This window comes from Castor canadensis, chromosome 17, assembly GCF_047511655.1.
Source record: "Castor canadensis chromosome 17, mCasCan1.hap1v2, whole genome shotgun sequence".
Classification (NCBI taxonomy): domain Eukaryota; kingdom Metazoa; phylum Chordata; class Mammalia; order Rodentia; family Castoridae; genus Castor; species Castor canadensis.
In genome coordinates this window covers 11,353,124-11,376,665 of record NC_133402.1, presented here as the reverse complement: position 1 = coordinate 11,376,665, position 23,542 = coordinate 11,353,124, and the positions used below count along the sequence as shown (strand labels likewise).

General features: G+C 44.4%; 1 protein-coding gene across 1 annotated transcript in view; it reads right to left on the bottom strand.

Annotated features, from left to right (window-relative positions):
• Positions 1-5,313: 5,313 nt before the first annotated feature.
• Positions 5,314-23,542, bottom strand: part of Ercc4 (ERCC excision repair 4, endonuclease catalytic subunit) — a 32,386-nt gene continuing 14,157 nt past the window's right edge. The window contains exons 8-11 of the mRNA XM_020185033.2: positions 21,784-22,387; positions 20,122-20,214; positions 13,469-13,581; positions 5,314-10,532 (exon numbers count right to left, since the gene is read on the bottom strand). Of these exons, the coding sequence (XP_020040622.2) occupies positions 9,799-10,532; positions 13,469-13,581; positions 20,122-20,214; positions 21,784-22,387 (1,544 nt within the window). The 3' untranslated portion in view covers positions 5,314-9,798. The remainder of the gene's footprint in view (positions 10,533-13,468; positions 13,582-20,121; positions 20,215-21,783; positions 22,388-23,542) is intronic.

Genomic DNA, 23,542 nt, shown 5'->3' with positions numbered 1-23,542 from the left:
CTTGAACTCACAATCCTTCTACCTCTACCTGGGAGCATGGTGTCTACCACACCTGGCTATGCTGCACAAATTAGTGTGGACTTTGATGATTTTTAACACATCCATGTTATGAATCCGTGGTGCTAAGATCACAGAAATTTCCACCAGCTCTATAAGTGAGTTTCCTTGTGGGTATGGATAATTTTATCTTTAATCTGGAAGTCTTGGTTTTGAGTGGACCTGAATCCCCCACCTCCCCCAGAGGTCCAGGGTTTGACATGGGGTCGCTGATAGCATTTAAGAAATCCACTTCTTCCTCAAGGGGGAAAAATTCCCTATGACCACCAAGACTTGCTGCTTCTGTTGTGACTCATGCTTGTCCTGGGGCGCACACTCAGGCTTTGATAAGACACAGTGAATCTGTCCTCTGTTTGTTTATAATGAGTCATGCTGGAAGTCAGGCACCTCCTTTTTTTTTTTTCTTTCTCCCATGTCATGGTTAGGCAAGAATCAGAGGCAGATTCACCCCGATTCAAAGTGCAGTCATCCTTAGGGCCCTGTGACTCCAGTGGGGCTAGTTTAGAACATGTGACTCAATGGTGACCCCTAATGGTGAGACCTGGAATGCCCGTGTTGGAGCTGAGGTCTGCCCCTCCTCCCCGCCAACCTCAAGGGCAGATCTCAGGGAGATAAGGGTTTGCAAGAGAAGAGGGAAGTAGCAATTGAGTTCTCAGTGTATCCCTGCATCCTGTCCACCCCACCCCCACCCCATCTATTAGTGACAGACTGTGGCGTGAGTCACAACTTTCAGCCTATGCCCACACTGGAGCAATTAACCACATAATTGCTACAGGGATGAAGGTTCTTCCACCCCCATGGTAGAACGCCAGGCTGCCAGCCAACAGTTTTCAGCTGTGTGGATTCTGAAGGCCCAGGTTGAAAAAGCCATCCTTTTAGCCCATGCTTTCTTGGCTCTGATTGAAATTCCTACATACAAGTCCTGGTGGGAGCCTGGGGGATGTTTCAACCAGAATTAATGTCACGATCGAGTCAACATAAAGTAGATTTATCTGGTGTTTCAATGCATTGAGGCAAAGTGCTCTGTTTTGAGAACAAATCACCATAGCAACTCACTCGCCCCAGTTACAGTAAGCTCAGTGGGACCAAAATAAAATCCTTACCAAATCCTGGGATTGGCTAGTGAGAGTTACTGAACGTTGACTTTCAGTTCCCAGGTGACATTAACCAGCACATATTTTGATTTCATAAACCACTGAGAGGGATGCTTTAAATAAGAAAGCTATGAAGTTGGATTACAGACAGAGGGGTTCTAGACTGCTCCGTGGACCCTACAGCCAGACAGCAGCTCTGCATTGTTAAAACAGGTTTCAGAAAAGGGCTCATTGTTATTTATGGTTATTTGAGGGTTCTGTTCCATGTTGGGGTACACATGGTGGCATAAATGCTGGGCTTTAAGAAGATGCAAATTAATACAAAGACAGGCGTTCTGTAGGTGTGAAAGGAAAAAAAGCAAGATCGCTTTTATTTTTCCCTCCACCCCAGCTTCCCCGGCACTGGGTTTTGGTTCCATTCATTATTGTTCCTCTCTGTAGCAGCTTCCTTCTTGGAGTCTGCTTGGCCTCTTCATGCTGGCCACCAACAGAATCACCCCTGATCTCCCGTTTGCCCTATTTTTTTTCCTCATCCTCCCCCTTCCTAGGGCTTTGTATGCCTCCAGGTGTGGCCTCAGGTTCCCTGGACTCCCCACCCACATGACCAGAGTCTTGTCCTGGTTGCATCCTAAGGCCACAAGCAAGGTGACAGTCACTCCTTTGAGATTCTCCCTGCCTTTTGTTCTATTGCCCAGTGATTCAGTTTCTTTCCTTACTCCTCCTCTTCCTCCCTCTTCTCCTGTGTCTCCCCTCCTATTCCCTTTTTCCTCTTCTTCCTCCTCCTTCCTCTTTGTTTCTCCCTCTCCTCCTCCCTCTTCTTCCTCCTCCTCTCCCCTTCTCTTCCTCCTCTGTTTCCTCCTCCTTGTCCTCTTCCTCCTCCTCCTCCTCTCCTCTTCCTTTCCCCTTCCTCCTAATATTGTCTCCTCCATCTTTCACATTTTTCTAAAGTTCTGTCTGTTAGTCCTTTCATGTCTCTTCATAAATTTAACCACTCATTTATTCAAGGTCTTCAACACTTCATTTCCAGGTAGATGTCTGCCACAGCTTCCACTGAGATGGTCCGGACTGTTGGCTGACTCACCCTCAACTTGATAAACTGAAATTATCCTTCTTTCCACCAAATCAGCTCCTTCTCAAGACTTTGACTTTTCTTCTGTGCAACTGTCTCATTATTACCTGAGCCCAGGCTTAACACCTGGGCTTTACTTACCTCTTCCTACCATCCATTTCCTTTACCAGGCAAACTGGACTTCATGGATGCTTCTTTAATTTACTTCCTTCTTTTCATTTCTAAAGCCACCATCCTAGTCTGGGCCCTCACTACTGATTGCTGAGATGGTTACTGTGACTTCCCTCCAGTTCTTCCTCCTGAGCTTTTTGATTTGCATCTGCTCTGATCTCCATTGTTGTTCGGATTTCTTAATCTCTGAGCCTGAGTCTCAAGTATGGGCCCACTGTAAGTGCTCAGTTAGTATTGGTTCCTTTCCATCTGAAACTCAGACTTCGTCATTCCATCTTTTCCTTTCACTTCCTACTTTATTTTAGAACAAGGCCTCATCCTAGCCCTTGGGTGCCTCCTGTGACATGGCCTCCTTCAAAACAGTGTGTTGCTCCTGTTTTGCTGTCCTGACTCCTCTCTCTCTCTTTTAAAATTAGTGCTTATTTTTGGGCACTGGTACCTCACGCCTGTAATCCTAGCTATTTGAAAGGCGGAGATCAGGAGGACTGCAGTTCGGAGTTAGCCCTAGGCAAATAGTTTTTAAGACCCTATCTCGAAAATACACATCCTAAAAAAGGGCTGGTGGAGTGGCTCCAGTGGTAGAGCACCTACCTAGCAAGTGTGAGGCCCTGAGTTCAAACCCCAGTACTGCCCACCCCCCCAAAAATTGAGTACATATTAATTGTGCAAAGCGGTCTCATTATGATAGCTGACTCTTCAAGCCCCACCTATTTCCATCTGTTCCTTCGCTAGCTTGGACACAAGTGTATCACCTGCGTCTGTCTGCTTTAAGTCTCAGCTTGAATTCTACCTCTGCTCAGAGGCCATTCCTGTCCCTGCCTGGGGGATCACTTCCTCTGCAGCACTTTCATCTCTCCTGCCCTGGTACTATTCTACTTGCTCATTCTCTGCTTTCAACTCCTGTGGGCTGCAGGACTGAGCGTCCCTTGATTGCATGGAATGTTATAGCATTAAGCGACAACGAACTCTTTGCCTTATGTAACAAATGCCTCATACTTCCAACAAACCTGCCCAGGCACGCTTCTTCCATTCCACTAAACCGGCTTCTCTCCTAACCTGCTTCCCAGAAATAAAAGTTGCACAGGGAGGCAGGTCGGTGAAAGGCATGCTCTAATGAGCACCAAATTCTGGAGCCTAAAATTATAGGAGAGTATTGTTTATTATAGGTGCAAATATTATTCACTCTTTTCATGAATCCCAGGAAACCCATGCATCTGAAATCACTTGTTGATTTTGTTTACTTTCCAGGCCTCAGGAGCCATGTTCCTCTTGTGTAGAAATGTCTTGATCACACAAGCAAATCCCTGGGAATATCTTAAGATTCTTCTTTGTTGTTCATGAACCAGTCTCTTTAACAGAGAGTTAATGGCTATGCAGCAAAGGCACTCAGAAACACGGAGCTTTTGTGAAGAGAAAAAGAAACAAGTGTTCATTGAGCACTAGGCCAGTATTTTTAAATTGTCTTTTGTTCTTTTTTTTTCTTTTTTTGGCAGTACGGGGGTTTGAACTCAGGACCTCATGCTTGCTAGGTAGGTGCTCTACCACTTGAGCCACTCCACCAGCCTTTTTTTAATGTTGGGTATTTCTGAGATAGGGTTTCCCAAACTGTTTGCCTCAGGGCTGGCCTCAAACTGCCATCCTCCTGATGTCTGCCTCCTGAGTAGCTAGGATTCCAAGTGTGAGCCACCAGATGCCTGGCTGTCTTTTATTCTTAAAGTAAATAGTGACTCAGTTTTTTATTAGCATCTTAACATCAAGTTATATGTCTGAGATATTTAAGAAATGTATTTATCTGTAGGCAAGGTATATGTGCGCATGTTTATCACCCCTCTTCTACTTTAAGAAGCTAGGCTTGGTTTTATTATTGAGCACTAAGAAGCTCACATTGGTAATATTAGAGCAAAGTACAATTTTCAGAAAGTTTTTACTCATAAAAAACCCAGAAGTCAAAGGTTTGTGTGTGTGTGTGTGTGTGTGACTGGATTAATGAGGACATCAGGAAGATGTTGAGACTTGCTCAGATCAGCAACCCTGAGATGTGCAGTTAGTTCGTCAAAGGTGTGCAGAAATACATTCACCAACCAATGCAAAACTGGTAAAGGGAGCACCCAGTAGTAACGTCTGCAGTGCTAGGGGACAAGACCCTCTGCTTTGCCACTACACTTCTATGTTAGCCTCTGAGACAGGGTCCCCCTAGGCAGACCAGGCTGGCCTGGAACTCTCCATCCTCCTGCCTCAGCCTCCTGAGTGCTGGGATTACAGTCATGGACCACCATGCTCAGACCTCTATTGTTGCAAGTCTGCCTTCATCACCAGCCAGCGGAAGGTACACAGCCCTAGAAGGTCAGAGGCAACTTCAGGCTACACACAGAAAAGGTACTCTGTATTCTTTTACCCATTTCCAAGTTTTGTATACTTGACACTGTTATGTACAAGAGCTGTGAAAACAAACCACTTTGCTTTTTCCTACAGTATCTTCGTAATTCTATAAAGTTAACACATACCAGTGAACCAAAACCTGCCCCTCCCTTATCCCTGTCCGCAGTGTTTCATTATGGGCTCTGGAGTCAGACTACTTGGGTTTCAAGTAGTCTGCTTTCCTAGTTTTGCTGAGTGACCTTGGTCAAATTACTTCATCTCTCTGTGCCTTAGCTTCACTGCTGCAAAAGAGGATTAAGTAATAGCACTTCTGTGGCTGTGTTATGAGGATTAAATGAGTGTTCGATAACTGAGTCATGTTACTAAGAAAAGGTTCGTTAGTCTGCCAAAGTCTTGACATTACAATGGTTTGAGAAATAACCCATCCTACATCTCTTAATTAAAAAGGGACATGCAGCAGAAGCAACAATAACTAAATTCTTGAAATGAGCCAATTCGAAAACTAGTTAATAAATTTGTTTAAGAAATTACAATAAATTCTAGTTGTGTCAAAAAGCCGATTTACTTCTTCCAACGCAGATGTCAGAGGAACAAAAATGCACAGAGCGACTGGGTGCGGCCGTCAACCCTGGTTAGGGTGTCCCAGGCACTGCACTCACTCACACGCGTCACCCACCAACACACAGGTATTTTCAAAAAAACCACAACCGTTTTTCCTTGCATAAGGAGACGTGTTATAGAATGTGAAGTGGGAAGAGAAAACCAGCACGAGGAAAACAGGTCGATTCCTTAGAAAGTGGGTCACCAGCCAGCCAGACAGCAGAAGCAGTGGTTCAAAGAGCATTTCAGCTTTAATCGTTTATTCTGCATAATGAAAAAGAAAAAAGAACAAATATTCTCTGAATTTTAAATATTTACCAATACACTGCTGGTAACATCTGCCCTTTCACTAGACACTGTTATTATTACTTTGTCCATAAGATGCTGAGGATAATGAGTAAGTATACATTTTATTAAATATACTCACACCTGGTACAGGCAGATGTACTCATTTTATCTTTGTCCACCCAAATCTTGGCTTACACACCCATAAATTAAAAATCACCCACAGTGGAGTGGACCACTGAAAACCTGTTGATAAGGACAGGCAATTAAGTGTCAAGTTCAGAATTGGACAGGAAATAGCTATAAACCAAAATGGAAAGACAAGTGACAATTCATGTCAAAGCCTGGCTATATTTTAATCTACTCAAGCATGAGAAAAGCATTTTCCTAATTTTTTTCTTGATTAAAAAATTTTTTTTTGGTATCCCAGGGTTTAAACTCAGAGCCTTGCTAGGCAGGCACTGTACCACTTGAGTCACTCCACCAGCCCAAATAACTTTTCAGATAGGGTCTCAAGTTTTTGCCTGGGCTAGCCTGGACAGCGGTACTCCTTATGCCTCCCTTGTAGCTGGGGTTACAGGCATAGACCACCACACCAGGCTTATTTGTCGAGATGGGGTTTTGCTAACATTTTCCTCCTGGAGCTGGCTTTGAGCCGTGATCGTCCCAATCTCCACCTTCCTAGTAGCTGGGATTATAGAAGTGAACCCCTGCACTCAGTTGAATTTTTTTTTTTTTGTGGTATTGGGGCTTCAACTCAGGGCCTACACCTTGAGCCACTCCACCAGCCCTTTTTCGTGATGGGTTTTTTTCAAGGTAGGATCTCATGAACTATTTGCCTGGGCTGGCTTGGAACCTCAAAACTCCTGATCTCTGCCTCCTATGTAGCTAGGATTATAGGTGTGAGCTACCAGCACCCAGCTTGAAATGTTGGTTTTAAGGGGACATCGCCAGGTTAAACTGAACACAAAAGAGAATTTCCCTACAGAAGTTCTCTGAACCAAAGCAAAATCAAGTTATGCTTGAAAATCAAAAGCAAAGGCCAATGGCTCTCTCTTGCCCCCACCTTCAGATTTCCTTTAGTGAAGGTTGTTCTGCTGATGGTCACTTGCTGCTACCACGCGCTGCTGTCTCAACATAGCCAAATCTGGATGTGACCCTCCACGCCTGAGGGGGCTGATGAATGGGACCCTTCTCTCCAGTCTCTTGAGAGCTGGGAAGTTGTGTCTTGGAAGCACTTGAACATCTGTAGACCTCCAGTCTACCGAGCCCCAGACTAGAGAGACATTCATGTCTTATGAAAAGGATAATATTTATGGCCACTACTAAAAATGATTTCTTCTTTTAATATCCAGAGGCACTATGGTTTAAATAAGCAAAACTGAAAATGATTTGTCACAGTATTCCGTATGTTGAATTTGGGATATTTTCTTTCTTCTCTTACGCAGTACTGGGGACTGAACTCACAGCTTCTTGTGCATACCAGGAAGCCCAGGAAGCGCTCTACCACTTTAACCATGTCCCCAGCCAAATGTTGAAATTTTTATGCAAAAAACCTGCAAAATAGAACAATGCTGATCTAGCTTTTAAAAAGGGTTCTAAAAAAAAGCTGTACATGAGTTCATTACTAAACTGAATACTTATTATTAGGAAGGAAAAAAAGCAAAATTTGCAAATGTAGCTAGAAAATAAAGAAATACTCTAAATTTGCAACTGCATGCATCTTTAGTTCCTTTATCAAAGATTCTTAGATGGCAAAAATTTGTTAAAAAATGTGAGAAAAGTAAATCCTTGGTGGATATACTGAAAGCTTTGCTCAACAGAAAAGCATTACAGTAGCCGTGATTAGTTGGAGGGTTCTCTGCCTGTGCTGACCATTTCAGTTCATTAGGAATTGTCGGGCATAATTCAAACACTCCCGAGGCAGTGTCTGCGTCCGGTGGGCACAGCAGCAAGTGGCAGACCTTGAGAGCTGACAGACCCTGGAAGTCAACACATTTAATGCTGCATCTAGGTTGTACTAGGCAGCAGACTGTTTAAAATGGGAGCTTTCAGAAGAGCTCAGTTTTGAAAACTTAACTTGGAATGAAACTCCCACCATAGAATGTACTAAGTTAAAATTTATGTTTTATAAACAATGATAAAAAGCAAGAGGAATTATACAAGAAAACAGAAATTATATACTGTGAGCAGAAGGGGACGAGGGTGAAGAAATACCATCACCATCCCAAGCAGCCTAATTTAAAGTCCTCTGAACCAGGACTGAGCTCTTGAACAAAGCAGGAAGTACAAAAAGTGGAAGACCAGCATTAATGCTATAATCCTCCAACAGCTTTGTGCTCTGTTCTGGAAGGTGTATTTTTATCCCTGGGACAAAATTAGTAGCACAAATCCTTACTCTCCAGTAAACGGATTTCCACTTCTTGTTCTTACCCCTGTTCTTCACATCACCTGACACTGTTCTGTGGGAACCAGACACTGTTCTGTGGGTTCTTGATGCCCTCCAATTCATTTTTGTCCTTTTCTAAAGGCCATACAGCCAACTGCCTTCCATAGCTGAAGTTTCTGTTTCCAGGGGTTTGACCAACCACGGGTGAACATTTGGAAGAAAACTCAATTGAATCTGTACTGAGCACATACAGACTTTCTTCTGGTCATTACTCCCTACACAGTGCAGTCTGACAATTACACAGCGTTTACAGTGCATTAGGTATTCTAAGTCACCTAGTGATGACATAAGTACACAGAGGATGCACACAGGTTCTGTGCAAACACTGTGCCATGTTACATAGGGGACGTGAGCATTGCAGGTTCTGTACTGTGGGGGGGTCCTGGAACTGGTCTTCAAGGAAACCAAGAGACAGCTGTGCTGCTAAGTACTAATAAATCAAAGTGACAAAATAAGAGGTCCAGTTAAAAATGTTTTTGTTAAAGTTGAAGACAATTTTCTGTTACAAGGTTCACTTTCTATCAGTTAAGCGTAAGAAACCAAAAACTAGCTGACAGGGACAAAATATGACACTAGGTGAATGGCTAGCAGAATGGATGCTGATGGCAGCTCTGAGGTAGAAAATTGACTGCTTATTGCTACATATGTGAATGGCTATTTTATAGAGTTTAAATATCAAAGGTGAAACACTGCACAGAGATGGCAATGACTATCCTAGTTCACTTCAGTAAAGAGCCAACCTGAGTCCATCAGGTGGCTTAGGAGAGATTAGTTTATCAATTTTTACATATATTTCTTTTGAAACTATATATTCTATGCGCTGAATTTACGTTTAGCTATAATCCTTTTATTTCATCTTGAAGGAGAGAAAAGCAAACATTAAAGGCGTCATGGGCCACTCCTTTCTTCATTTGTGTCCTCACGCAGGGCGGGAAGCAGCCCTCTGCACGGGACGTGCCAGCACGTGTGCTGGGGTCGTAGGCTAGTGAGGAGATGGGGAGAAGTCTTGTGAGACTGTGACTCCTTGTTTGGGCTTAGAGACCTTTGGGATTTAAGAGGTTGGATATCTGTAAAAACAGAATTCTAAGGGCTCCTTCATCTGCACAGTCCAATTTTGTCAGCAAGTAATTCATTTTATGTGTTAAAAACCCTGGTTGTGAACAACCAAGTCACAGGATGTGCTATATATGTGTGGGTGAACAGGAGACTAGCTGGCTAGTTTTAAATTAGTGATAGGAAAGCTCCACCAGTTACTGGTGGAATATGTGGTGCACAGAGCTGGCCAGGAGTGGCAGCCGGGTTCCTCCTTGGGTCAGAAAGCCCTGAGGAGACTGTGGGCCCAACCATGATAGAATGTTCTAGCAGTTTGTGTGGGAAACACAGGCTTTTGCCTGCTAGAAACACTAGCAGAAGCTCTGCGAGCCCTGACATAGCGCAATTCAAATGGAATACAGCAAACCTGGCACAGAGGGTGTAGGAAGTGAAGAAATTGGGCGTGGGGACGTTAATAAGACACCGAAACGCAATGTTAAGGAGTCCTGGCTTCTGGTCCCATGGCCTCAGAGACAGAGAGCACAATCCTTAAAGCACTGGCAAAGAATAAGTCAACCAAGCAAAGAATCAGAAACGATCCAGTGTCACTGGCCAAGAGCAGATGGAAAGCCAGTCACCAAATGAGCCCCGGCCAGCTCTGTTCACTTTGTCACTTTGCCTTTAGCCACGGCCTCTGCGTAGGTGGTGTGCATGAAGTCATGAAGCTGCTTGGCGTTCCCCGCGTGCCCCAGGATGCTCTCGAGCTTGTCCTGTGAGAGTGTGGCTAGCTCTGCAATGTTCTTAACGTGGTTCATGAGGGAGCGGCAGTTTTTGGCATTGACACCCGGCATTTTTAACAAGAAGTCCTGGGGACCAGGGTTGTACTTTTCTGACTCGGGGAGGGTTTCGGAATCTGCTGTAATGGCCATGGCTGTGGCTGAGTCGGGTTGGGGCTTATTTTGTTTCAGTTCCTCAAACAACTCTGCAGTGGCGTGCGGGGAAGGGCACCAGAGGAGCCGGAGTCTGGGGAAGTGAAGTGTGAGGAGGGTGAGTTTGGAGCTGATGTCGTTGCTGGAGATCTCCTGGAACAAGGCACCTCGGGACGTGAGAGAGAAAGGCTTGCTGGGATCGAACTCAATGAGCAGCATGGGGCGCTTGTAGTAACGAGCCATGGACACACACTGGCTGTACAGGCGGCCGTTGTTCAGGGAGCCGATCAGGTCACTGATGCTCTTGCGCTCCACGCACATTTCTGGCGTCAGGATGTAATCTCCAACCTCTAATGTCACAGGGTCGATATCGATGCCCCGGCGGTGGATCAGGGATGGGAGCTCACTTCGAAATTCACGCATGTCCACGACTATGCTTTGCTGTGTTCTGTTCTGTTCCTGGCCGCCTGCAAAGGAAGTAGCAGTGTAAGTCTTGTCTCCGGGGAGAACGCCCGAAGCTGAAGTATGACTAGGTTTAAAGCTGTTTCTGCTGCTACCTTCTGATGGTGCGGTATTATGCCACAATTTCTATCTTTTCAAAAAATATTACTTATAATGAAAGCTGCAGTCATCTCCCTTAAATTAAATGGAACTAATAGGAAAGTCAGACTCTCTCGCTAGCTAATGACTTACAATGACTCATAAACACAACGCATTGCTCTGGTCTGCCCTCCATGGTCCCCTGTCCCATCACTGCTGCACTGACTCCCAAGTCTTAGGACAGAGCCTGGGACATGGCAGACACTGCACTGATCTCCACAGCTCTAGAGATGGGAGAGAAAAGCTAGGAAAAGCAGGAACCCAACTTCTCACGCGCCGATGTGCACACAGAGGACCTGGGATTGTGACAAAAAGCAGCTTCTCTACTTACTAGGTTTGGACCTAAGGGGTGAAGACCTTTACACTGGTAACAAAAGCCCAGATAATGTCAGTGCTGTTGGTTGAAGTATCAAGGGCAGAACATGACTCCCCAAAGATGCCCATGCCCCAGGCCTTGCAACCTGGAAATACGTTACCTGACATGGTGAGAGGCACTTCACAAACATGACTAAGTTAAGCTTCTGAGGCGGAGAGATTTTGCTGGTTTATCGGTGTTAGGGTTTGGTATGAACCATCCATAAAGGTTCACGTGTTGAAGGCTTGAACCTGCAGTAGTGTTCAGAGGTGACTGGATCACAAAGGCCCTAATTTCATCAACTTACCACTCCATTGATGAATTCATGGCCTGATGGACTGTAGGGAGGTGGAACCTAATTAGAGGAGGTAGGTCACTGGGGTGTGCTGCTGAAGGGTATATCCTGTCTCTATCCCTTGCTTTTCCTCTCTGCCTTCTGGCTGCCTTGAGTTGAACAGTTATGTTCTGTCACGCCCTTATGCCACGATGCTCTGCCTCACCACAGGCCCAGAAAAAATGGAACCAGCCAGCTGATCGTGGACTGAACCCTCTAATACTGTGACCCTAAATAACTTCTTCCTCCCATAAATTGTGTTGTCAGGTATTTTGTCACAGCGATGAAAAACTGACTCAAGCACTTGGGTAGGCCCAAGGGTCTTCAGAAGTGAGAGGGAGGCAGAAGGCTCAGAGGAGAGAGAAGAGACTATGCTATAGTGGAGGAAGGGCCATGAGCTAAGGAATGTAGGCAGTCTCTAGGTGCTGGAGAAAACAGCTTCTCCTTTGGGAACAGAGCCTTTCTGATACCTTGATGCTAGCCTAGAGACACTCACTTGGAATTCTATCCTTCCTGTAGAACTGTAAGATAGTAAGTGTGTAATTTGTTACAGCAGCAACAGGAAAGTCATACTGACCTATAAAGGGAAGACGCTTGTTGAAGGGCTTTGTGTGATACCCACATGTTCAAATCTATCTTCTTACAGACTGCTTACACTCTGCAGTTCTTCAAGAAATGTCACCAACTGAGTTAAGATATTCTTTAAAAACGGCATGGATGCTCTGAGGCAGTGTTTCCCAAAGTATGGTCCAAGGACCATTTTCATTAGAAGCCCCTGAAATGCTGACACATTTCACATCTACTGAGTCAGAATTTCTCTCATCAAAGCCCACGAGTCTACAGTTATTTATTTTTATTTGGCGATATTGGGGTTTGATCTCACGGTCTTGGGCTCGCTAGGGACGCACTGCACCACTTGAGCCATGTTCCCAGCCCTTTTTGCTTTTGTTATTTTTTGACTAGGGTCTTATTTTATGCCTGGGCTGGCCTGGACCACGATCCTTCTATTTCTGCTTCCTTTATAGCTAGAATAGGCACGTGCCACCATGCCCAGCTTTTTTGTTGAAAAAAGCTAATCTTTTTGTCTGGGTTGGTCTCAAACTCTGCTCTTCTCGATTTCTACCTCTGGAATAGCTAGGATTGTAGGTGTGAGCCACTGTGTCCTATTGAGTCTACAGTTTTAACAAACACCTGAGACCTAGCGCTCTAACTGGACTTGACCTCATCAGAGGTTAAATCAACTTAAACCTGTGTTTTTCTTATGCTGCTTGGCTAGTTCCAGCTGCTGCCCTGGGAGAGTGAGAAAATGGTTAGCTCTGATCAAGGGGCACCCGGTATCCAGTGGGCTTTGGTGTGATGCTGCAGTGAGAATGCCAGACACATGGGCTCTGGAGAGACACCACGAGAAGTAACAAATGTGTATAGGAAGAGAGTGGGAACAGATACATCCTAAATAATTCCCATCCATGTTCATATCCAAGAGGAGAGGCAGAAGGAAGGAGAAAACCTCCTTCAGCTACTCAGTGCGTCAAATGGCTTCTTGGGGTCAGGATAAGAACCTAATCTGCATTTACCAAAGTTTCTTTGGAAAAGTGCATTTTGAATCTCAACCAAGCAATTTTTTTTTTTTTAAAAACTCAGGGCCTTGTACTCACAAGGCAAGCACTTTACCATTGAGCCATGCCTCTAGTCCTTTTTGCTTTAGTTTATTTTTCATATAGTCTCTTGATTTTGCCTGTCCCTGGCCTCAGACTATGATCCTCCTACTTCTACCTCCTACCTAGTTGGTATTATAGGTGTGCACCCCCAGGACTAGTTTGTTTTTTTGAAATAGTGCTTGATAACTTTTGACCAGGCTGGCCTCAAACCCATGTAGCTGGGATTAACAGATCCAAGTGAACCACCATGCCTGGCCCTCAACCAACCAACTTTAAATCCAACAATGGAAAATAAGTCATTCTAAGCTGGGGTGCCTAGAAGTTTACCCCATCTGTACATGACATAGCACCTGTGTTCCGGCAGAGATGACATCTTCTCCCAGCTCCATCTCTTGTTTTAAACCTCACAGCTTCCCTTACAGGCAACAGGCGTGGTTGGCCAAGGGCGGGACTCACCAGCTTTGCGAGTGTCAGTGGGAGCACTTGTCAATGCTGAGCCTCGTGCCAAGTCCAGATTGGTTTCATCTCTGCCTTCTCTTTCTTCAGGGATGACCATGCTAGCTTTTTCCCTGGGAGAGGAAACATCTTAAACATTTCCTGAATTAATTTCAAAATACTAGAGCCTAATCTTTTGGAAATTTTAGTATCTGAAAACGATCTACACAACCATATTAGTAAAGAGAATACAAGGTATGTATTAGAAGTAAATCTGTAAAGACAGGTGGTGGGGAAAGGAAGCAGGAAGAATCTCTTGGCCTGGTGTTTCATCCTGATCCTCCAGAGTTAACAAAAGTCCTTTAGTTTTTACTCGACATGTAAAATGTTACAGAGGTTACTTGAGACTGTTTGTAGGCAGTAGTGTTATTAGCATTTACAGTAATTTAAATAATTTCTGTTCAAATATTTTAGGTAATCATAAATAGGGAAAGTTAAAGAATCAACAGTTAAGAAAAGGAAGTATGCACAAGAGAAACTGATTTAAAATTCTCCAGGCTGGAGGCCCCATTAAACACCCTCAAGTTTTTCTTTTTGGCAGTACTGGGGTTTGAACTCAGAGCTTCACCTTTGCTAGGCAGGTGTTCTACCACTTGAGCCACCCCACCAGCCCCTTCTCCCCTTTTTAAATTGGCGTAAATTAACTGTATAAAAAGGGTTTCATTTTGCTATTCCATACATGAATAAAATATACTTTGGTCAAATTCACCTTCTCTATTACTATCTGATCCCCCTTTCTCCTCTCTTCCATTTTAAACAGGTTTTAGTGGATTTCATGATGCTATCTGTATTCATATACATATATATGTACATGTATCTCTTTATACTTTGATCATATTCACTGCCTTTACTACCATTACTATCTGCTTTTCCTCTCACCTCCTACCGGTTCCCTCATCAACAGTCTCCTTTTACAATCATGTATTATTATTCTTATTGTCTAGATTCCACATATGAGAGAAAACATGTGATATGTGCCTCTGAGCTTGTCTTGTCTTGCTCAACACGCAAACCCCCTCAATTTTAAAGGATAAACAAGGTGAATGTTAGGAGATTAAAAGAGAAAGTGAGCCTCTCAGGATAGGCCTTGGGAGGCCTCACCTAGGATTTCCCTTAAAAACACTCCTGCAGTGCTCATGTGCTGAGCTAGAAACAGAATACTGTGATAGTTCTTGTCTTCAAGGTGGCGCAATCAGTACCTCAGACCCGGTAGCTCTAGAGGACCAGGCAATTGTAACTACTACTCAGAGCTATATCAAGACAAGTTCCTCCATAGTTACAGAGTAGCTGGGTTTGCTGGGTCTTATTTTTGAAAACCAGTGAAGTCTGTGACAATTAATTCATGAAACAGCAAGCACGATGTGCCCAGTGTGCCTGGACCATTAGGGAAGATGTACGAGCTGGGACCCCTTCCCTCCTGGGGTTTATAGCTGAGCCAAGGAAACAAAGCAGTCATGAGAAAAGCTGTGGAACAGAGCAACTGCGTAAGAGTCTGGGGTAAGGAAAGGCAGAGGAGGACCCGCCAGTATTAAGTGATTTCAATAAGCAACTGGCACGAATTCCCCATGGAAGGGAACTGAACTGGGCAGACCAATTCTTCACCCACTTTGCAAATGGTGTTTTAGAGCAGAATAGTACTTAAAAATACCACTAAAGATCAAACGTTATAATTGTCTGTGTGTGTGTGCTCGGGCTGAAACCCAGGGTCTTACGCATGCTAGGCAAATGCTTGATCACTCAGAATTATAATTTTAAATCCCATGCTATCTGAAAGAACTTACAAATGCAAAGTTATAATTAGTACAATGTAAGCAGATACAGTGGTCCCGTTCTGTTTTCCCTGTTATTCTGAAGGCCAGTGCCGAGGGCTCCCTGCTGAAGACCCTCTGCCTGGCAGCGGCCCTGGTGGTCACACACTGCCTCTCCATCACTCCACCGTACTCAGTTAGGACAAAGGGAAAACCACTCAACAACTTTACTGCTCTTCAATTTTTTTTTAACACTTGGGAATATTTGTTTTTTCTCTTTATTTCTGCTTATTTTACCTGCTAAACCATATACCACACCCGAAGCCATCCCAGCTTCCTGATTAATCTTCTGTCTGTGAGTTAGGGTAAAGATTCGGGTTCCATAGTGTGTGGACCTGAAACCACTTCCTGGCTGTGTGGCTTAAGGCCAGTCATTAAGTGGTCCTGTGCCTCAATTTCTTCATCCGTAAAATAGGGATGATAATAAGACCTACTTCAAGAGATTGTTGCAAGGACTACATGATGTATGGAAGGCAATCAGAACAGTGCCTGCCACATAATTGCTCCATAAAGAATAGCTATATTATTACTGTGTTTTTCTTCAAGGTGGTAACCTTATCTCCTAATCATCCAGGAGTAGACTAAAAAACTAAAGATATGCCTTCAAATGATATCATGATGGTTTTGATTTCTGAGAAAAAATATACTCCAGAAATGCAAGCTGGACTATAAAGAAAGTAAGCCAGGAGTTCCTAAATAACTCAAATTAATTTAACAGAACTTTGCCATCATTATAAATATTCAGTTCCATCTTCACCATTCAGCAGAATTATCCACGATACTCTATGTGGCAGAGACAAAATAACCAAAGAAAATTCAGATTCCTTGAGCCACTTAACCTAAAATCTTAGCTTTCTTTTTTTGCTTTAATATTTTCAGTGAATTTTTTTTTTTTTTTTTTTTTTTTGAGCTACACAGGGTCTCACTGTGTAGCTCAGGCTGGTCTTGAACTCATGATCTTCCTGCCTTTCCCTCCTGGGTGTTGGGATTTTCAATGACATTTGAATAGCTTGTACACACTGTGACAGGGGAAGGAGGCATTGCACTGAAGTCTCTTCAAATGGTCACTTATGCAAGCCCTCTTTTATGATCAGATTTTCCAGCAGTGAAATTTCAAATAATTTACCCCTTCCTTTGAAAAGCAGTGACCTCCTCAAGAGCATGTATGCTGCAGATCTCAGCACGGTCAGGGAGTGTTTTATTATTGATGCTTACTAGTGTGATATGTTTTCTCTTGTCATCTGTAATCTACTGATCTTTACTTGAGTTAGGCCATCCTTTCGCTGCCAGTTCGCCTGATTCATTCCTTCTTGGTTATTTGAAATAGTAGCACTGCTTTTGTTCTTGCGACATCACCCGTGGAGGTCTTGGCAGAAGCACATTGTCTTATTTTCACGTTAAATTTTCTTTTAAGTACAGACACAGTGCAAATGTGCTTTCAGCAACGTACCCCCATTTTGTTTAAAACCCTCTCAAATTCCCCCAGTTTTCTGGGAAAATAAATACCTGAGGTTCTAAGTAGTGTAGCCATCTGATTGCTGTAATTTAGAAAAAATGATGCCAGTCCTTACATTATTGTATTGGCTGAAGTTGGGTTCTGCAGAGTGAGGGAGGTTTCCGATGTACTCACAGTACTCAGGGCTCACCCCAAGCTGTCACTGAGCCCTGGATGCAGAGAAATCACAGGCATAGACCAGGAGCAGCAGGGGGTCCCCAATTCCTTACCACTGCCTACTCAAAGGGCTGTTCTCTAGATTGGGCTCTGTCATGAACCAGAGAAGAGGCAGCTGCAAGACAGAAGTGTGCAGCATAAACTCAGGGCCTGGGTGTCGCCCTCCTCACATCTCCCAGGCCCCCAGCACAGCACAGTGCAGGGAAAGGCTAACTCCACCGGCCACAGTTGTTCCAACTCTGTGCATTTCCAAGAAAGGTCTATGTCCTCAGGCCCTTGGCCAGCTCCTGGAGATATTGTGCCTGGTAAGAGGGTTTTTGTGTGCCCGAGGCCTTGGGCCCTGCTCCAAGTTTGATCAATTTATGCTAACAATGTGATTTATGCTGAATGCCAGATTTTGCTTAGGAGGGTGGGGGTGGGGGTGGGGGTGGGAGTGGGGGTAGGGATGACGCCAGTCATGTGGGTGCTCTGGGTCTATGTGAGTGAGCCCCAATGAACTCAAGGCTCAGTGAGTCCCCTGTTGCCGACATTTTCCATGCACTGTCACAGAAGGCTGATGGAGACTTAAGCACATGTGTGACTCTATGGGCTGACAACATCTGCACCCCATGTGCCTCCTCCCTTTGCTGATCTTGATCTGTGTCCTGCTGCTGCAGTAAACCTTATGGACAGTGCTTCTGACTCATGTGAGTCCTTCTAAGTTCTAAGTGAATCACCGAGTTGAGGGTGGTGGCCTTGGGGACTCCTGACATGAATATCAATAACCTAATCTGAGTATTTTAGCTCTAGGCATTCATTTGTAATTTGGTGACAATTAACTTTAATCACAGAACACTTTGGCAAAGGATATTTTAAAAACAGTGAAAGAAGGGTTAGGAGGTAACTAGCCCACATCTAATGTCACCAGTGCTATGACTCTGTCTTCTAAATATCCCCTAAATCTGCCCTCTTCTCTCCACTGACTTCATCTTGGCTGCCACCTGCTCCCATGAGACAACTGCGATGGCTAGACACCCCCAGTTCCATGTCACAGGAAGCCGTTAAAACAAACTGAACTCGAATGCCCAGTGAGAATGCAAACAGCAGTGCTGTCCAGTTCCTTAAAGTCCTAAATCCTTAACGGTCTCTTGTACTTCTGAGTCTCCCTACACACCTTTGCTCAGTGTGACCCCATTCCCACCCCATCTTCCCAGTAGCTCCCATACATTTCTTAAGAGCCAGCTTGAACACCTCTTTCTCCATGGAGTCGTTCCTGGCCAGCTCTGGTCTGGGTTCTGTCCTGTAACACGCTCTGCTACTACACCTTGTTCTTTGGCTGTCGGGGGCGGTGGCACTCTGACATTACTTATTGCAATGCTGTGATCATGATAATCACTAGAGGGGAAGCCAGCGTCAGTAAGGCAAAGACTTGTACTGTATCACAGTAATCTCAGCACTGGAACTGGCAGGACAGATGCTTAATAAACATCTCTTTACTGTCTGTGCATGGGGTGAAGGTCTGCAAGATAGACAGGGGCTGAAAGAGCTTGAATGAGAAGGCTGTATAATAACAACTCTTTCCTTATAATATTGTTCCTGAAATACTTTAAAAAATGCACACGTAGGCTGTGTGAACAATGCCACAGAGCACCTTAGTAGAAAAGCTGTTTTCATAGGCAATACCTATATGACTAGTAGCTAGAACTCATGGCTAATGCATGTTACAATTCTAGAAGACTTGAAGGAAAGGCAGGTGCCACCACATACCAGGCCGAGGGCCTCCAGAGGGACCCAATGGCATGGATCCCGCAAACACCCGTTTTCAGGAATGTCTGCCCTGGCTTAAAAAGGGTGCATGTACAGTTCACACACTGAAACTCAGTCAGCCTGGTTGACAGCTGTGCATTCTGAGACTGTCTAGTGCCACAGCCAGGTGAATGACACTCAGAATAATTCCTGCTCTCTCGTTGTGTACTGGCGATGTCTGAGGCCTGGCAGAGCAGTCTGGCCCAGTCTCACTCAGTCCAGGTCATGTATCCCTGGGGCTAGCCTTTCTCTGGCTCAGTGCAGTGATGCCTGGCCCAGCCCTGGCTTTTGTGGCCCCTTGGAGATCATCTGGTCCATCTTCACTACCACTGCAATCTCCCTGAGCAATCCTGGTAGGTGGTTATCACATTTTGGGGACAGGAGGTAGCTGGCCAATTTGTGGCTATCTGATCAATAGTTTTCTTATGTTAAACTGGAAAGCATTTTCTGTTTGGACTTGAACATTACAGATGCGCAGTCTCGCATGCGCGCGCGCGCGCGCGCACACACACACACACACACACACACACGCGCGCGCGCGCGTTCAGAAAGGCAGTCCACCTTCGAAAAGGTACTTCGCAGAGTGATCTACTGATGGTGCCTGGGTTATACAAGTATTTCCCAGTAGGTGATAAAGTAGCTGCCCACCTCCGGATGGGAGATCTCACAAGGAGGGACCAATACAACTGGAGGGAAGGAGGAGACTTAGGAATGTATTTCTTAGTGAAGTTGTGTTTTTGTTGTATTGCTGATATTTCACATTACAGTTCTTTATGAACAGAAAGGAAGTTTTCTTTATCACACGTCTGATGTGGTTGAACATCCCTAATCTGAAAATCTGAAATCCAAAATGTTCAAAATATTAAACTTTTTGGGTGCCAACATGATACCACACCTGACCTCATATGATAGGCTGCATCAAAATGCAGGTGGCACTAAAAATACTGTACCTTTGTCTTTGTGGATAAGCTGTGCTCGGAACATAAATGGATTTCCTGTTTAGACTTGGATCTCATCCCTAACACATCTCACCGGGTATATGCAAATATTCTAAAATCTGAAACACTTCTGGTTGCAAACATTCCATATAAGGGATATGACATACTCTAGTAATAGTAACAAAACCCCTGAAAATTGATTGGAGATGGTAGGAGAGAAGGGGGTGAGAAGAAGGGAGTATGTACGAGGCACACCCTGGGGCCAGATCAGACCACGGTTCACCTTGATGTGAACCAAGTGTCTTCTCTCAGTTCTGTCCCTCTCCATCTTTCCTGAGGGCTGTCAGACAGTTCTCCCACCCAGGGAAGCCCCATGCCCTCCTTCAGTGTGGCTGACCCTTTCTGTATTACCTGATGAGTCTCTCAAAAGCTTCCTTTTCTTTCCGCAATGCTGTGAGATAGCGTTGTTCTTCTGTTGAACCTCCATATATGAGAAAGTAAACCCTGCAAGTTGAGACAGAACTCTTTTAGGGTGCAAAAACATCATATTTAATCCCTGAAGGGAATAGCTGAGCATTTGAAATCAGAACCTAGAGTGCTCAAATGGTAAATATGTGACTAAGAATCAAGGTGCATTCAACACGAGCTCACTCAGGTGTAGCTGCTTTCTTCTTTTTTTGTCCTTTCTTTCACCAAAAGAAGGAACAGAGTTTAGGTAAATACTGAAATATAACTAGAGGGATAGAATAATTCTTTCCTCATAATTACAAACAAATTAAAAAAACACAAAATCTTAAGTCTTCTCTTCTTTCATTTTCTTCTTTGTTCTTCTGCCAGACAAACATTTAACAAGCTGGATAGCAGTTACAAAAACCAGCTTATGAAAGTTCAGGTCAGTGAAAAGAAAACAAATGGAATATATATGACCTTTATCTTTATAATAATTTCTCAATTCTTTTTTTATTCATGTCTTAGCAGAATGGAGCTGTTTAGGTACATGGACAGTTTAAGTACCTGGACAGAGAAGACATATGGATTTACATCAGGGATCTCAAATATAATTTCATCTATTTCCTCTTAAAAAAGGCCTGCTTTTCCATCCTGTTTGTGGCTAAGGGCTGAAGTAAGCACCTCCACAGTATCTTTCCTTTACCTTCTATCGGTCTTTTCCTTCTTTAGCCTTTGTCTTCCTAGATACATTTCTCTGACAAGTACACAGGGAAGAGATCGTGGGGAGATGGGCACAGACCCCTGGCTCTCCCACAGATGTGCCATGTGGCTGAGGACAAATCATTTCCCATTTCTGGGCCTCAGTTTCCTACTGACAGAGAAAGTGGCTGAACTCCCAGGTCCCTTCTGCTCCTGACATTTTCATTCCAAATAGAACACTATTCTGTTCTCTAGCAAGAAAGAAACTACCTGCAAAGCTGATCGATAGCAAAGTCTGAAGCCTGTAATTCTCTACCAGCTCCACTTAATCTCCTTATCGCTACACTGCTTCTGGTCCAGCTCCTCCATTCATCTCTGCTTTGAAAGGCTGCATTACTTAAACAGCTAGAAAGGTTTCTTTTGGCTCTGTGTTTGGTTCAGACTGAGTTCAGGATATTAATTTTGCTGTTTATTTCCCCTCAGATACTTGGAGAGCGAGAACACCATATTCTTTGGGAGGCATCATTTTCTCATCTGATATTTCGGTAGTTTTTTTTCATCTGACAGTTCTTGAAACTCAAGAAAACTTGGTGCAGTAATCCCCTCAAACACTTTAGCTTTATGTGGATGCAATTTAGAGTCGCTTGCTCAGATTTATAAGACAGACATTTTCGAAGATTAAAATTACGTAGCCAAGTCATAATTATATTAACTTTTGGTAGATCTTACGAATGTTCTACACGTTCTAGACTTTTGCAGATACCGCACCCCGTGAGCTGCAAACTAACTCATGAAGAATACTGTCAGAACCGAGAGGGTGGCGAGGGAGGGCGCACGAGTGGCCGGGTTGCGGTTCTGTTGCTTCAGCACCCATCTGTGCACAGGCCCCCCAGAACCGCGGGTGAGGAAGCAGCGGGGACTTGCCTCAGCGGCCTGCCAGGCCTGCTCGCCCGGTGGATCTCCAGCTGGCGCACGAAGGCCAGCTCGGCGTCGTACAGCACCACGTACCGCGGCTCCACCTCGTGCAGCACCCGGCTCAGCGCGTACGGGTCGCCGCAGCCCAGCAGCGGGTGGAGGACGGTCAGCGGCTCCTGCAGGAGCCCCAGGGCGGCGTCCGGGGCCGGCGTGGCGTCCAGCTCCTCCAGCCTGACTTCCTCCTCGCAGCCTTCCGGGCTGCTGCTCATTGCTCGCCGACGCCCGTCCTCGACGTCCCCCTCCTCTTCCCCTTCCTCAGGCTTCCCCATCATTTGAGTGAGGGTCAGCCTTCGCTTCTTCCTTTTGACACCCCTGTCCTTGTCCTTGGCGGAAGCCCGCTCTTTGTTTGGGGGTTTTCTGGGTCTCCTGCTGGACCTCGCGGCTGTCTTCGCACCGTCCTCCTTCCTGAACTTCGCCCACACTTCCTCTGCCTTGCCGTCCTTCGGGAAGGTCTTCCTGTAGAGCCGCAGCAGGAAGGCCCTGGCCCCCGCCGTCAGGTAGTCTCTCAGCTGCGAGCAGGTGCGCTCGTCGCTGGCACAGATGAGTACCCGACCTGCAACGACAGCACCCTGTGTCCCTCTGGCTCTGCTTGTCCCTGGGGCCCCCGCACCCCCGCACCTCTGCCTCCAAGGGAACACCACCTCTCACCAACCCTGCTAAAGACCCAGAGCGTACAGATTGCTTTAAAAGGGTCTGAGCGCTAAGCATAGGTTCCTCCTCCCTGGCAGATTTAAATCTTTTCAGTGAAGTTGAAGCCAGAACTATCCAGTCTTATGAAAGTATAGCTACGGTATAATGGGGGATTTAACGAAGCTCTTTTTAATTAAGAATTTTTCAGAGGAGTTTATACACCAAGATAAATTCCAAATGGATTGTAGAATCAAATGTTAAATATTAAAATCATGAAAAAGAACTCTTCAGATGGAGGTAATTTCTCTAGACTTCAAAGCAATAGGAGAAATCTCAGAGATTACATCTAAAGACTGACTCTAAAGAATAAAAATTGCATTAAATTCTTTATTTAACAGCTGTGATAAATATTAACATCTTTACTGTATGAGGAGCTGATACAAACTGTGGACCAGGTCTATGTTGAACAAGGAGACTAAGAAAATTAACAAAAGGGGAAATGCATTTGAGAAAATATTGTGCTTACAAAGTATCAGAATTAAAGCAATTTCTTCTCCAACTGAATTAACAGACAGTAAAATATGAGTGTCAACACACAAATGCAGAAAATCTACCACTGAAAATTAAATAATTGAAAAAGAGAAGAACTCTTAGGCTGCTAAAAGAAATGAAAATTGAAGAAAACTTTATGAAAAACCAGGACTGGGGCTATGGCTTCAGTGGTAAAGCACTTGGCTCAAGACCCTGAGTTCAAACCCCAGTACTGACAAAAGGAGAAAAAAAATGAGTGAGCTAATATGTCTTGAGAGCTTTAAAAATGTTAATATCATTTTAAAATATCATTAATCATTTAATGATATGTAAATAATAATATCATTTAAGTCATTATTTACAATATGACTTTAACAATGTGACATGGAAACTACCTGAAAGAAAACCTAGAAGGAGATATACTGACATTAACAATGTTAACATAGCTGCTAGAGGAAATCTCTCCCCTCACCCACCGCCCCGGCCTTAAAAAAAAAAAAATCCTTTTCACTTTTTCTACATTGAGCATCTATATATAACTCTGGGT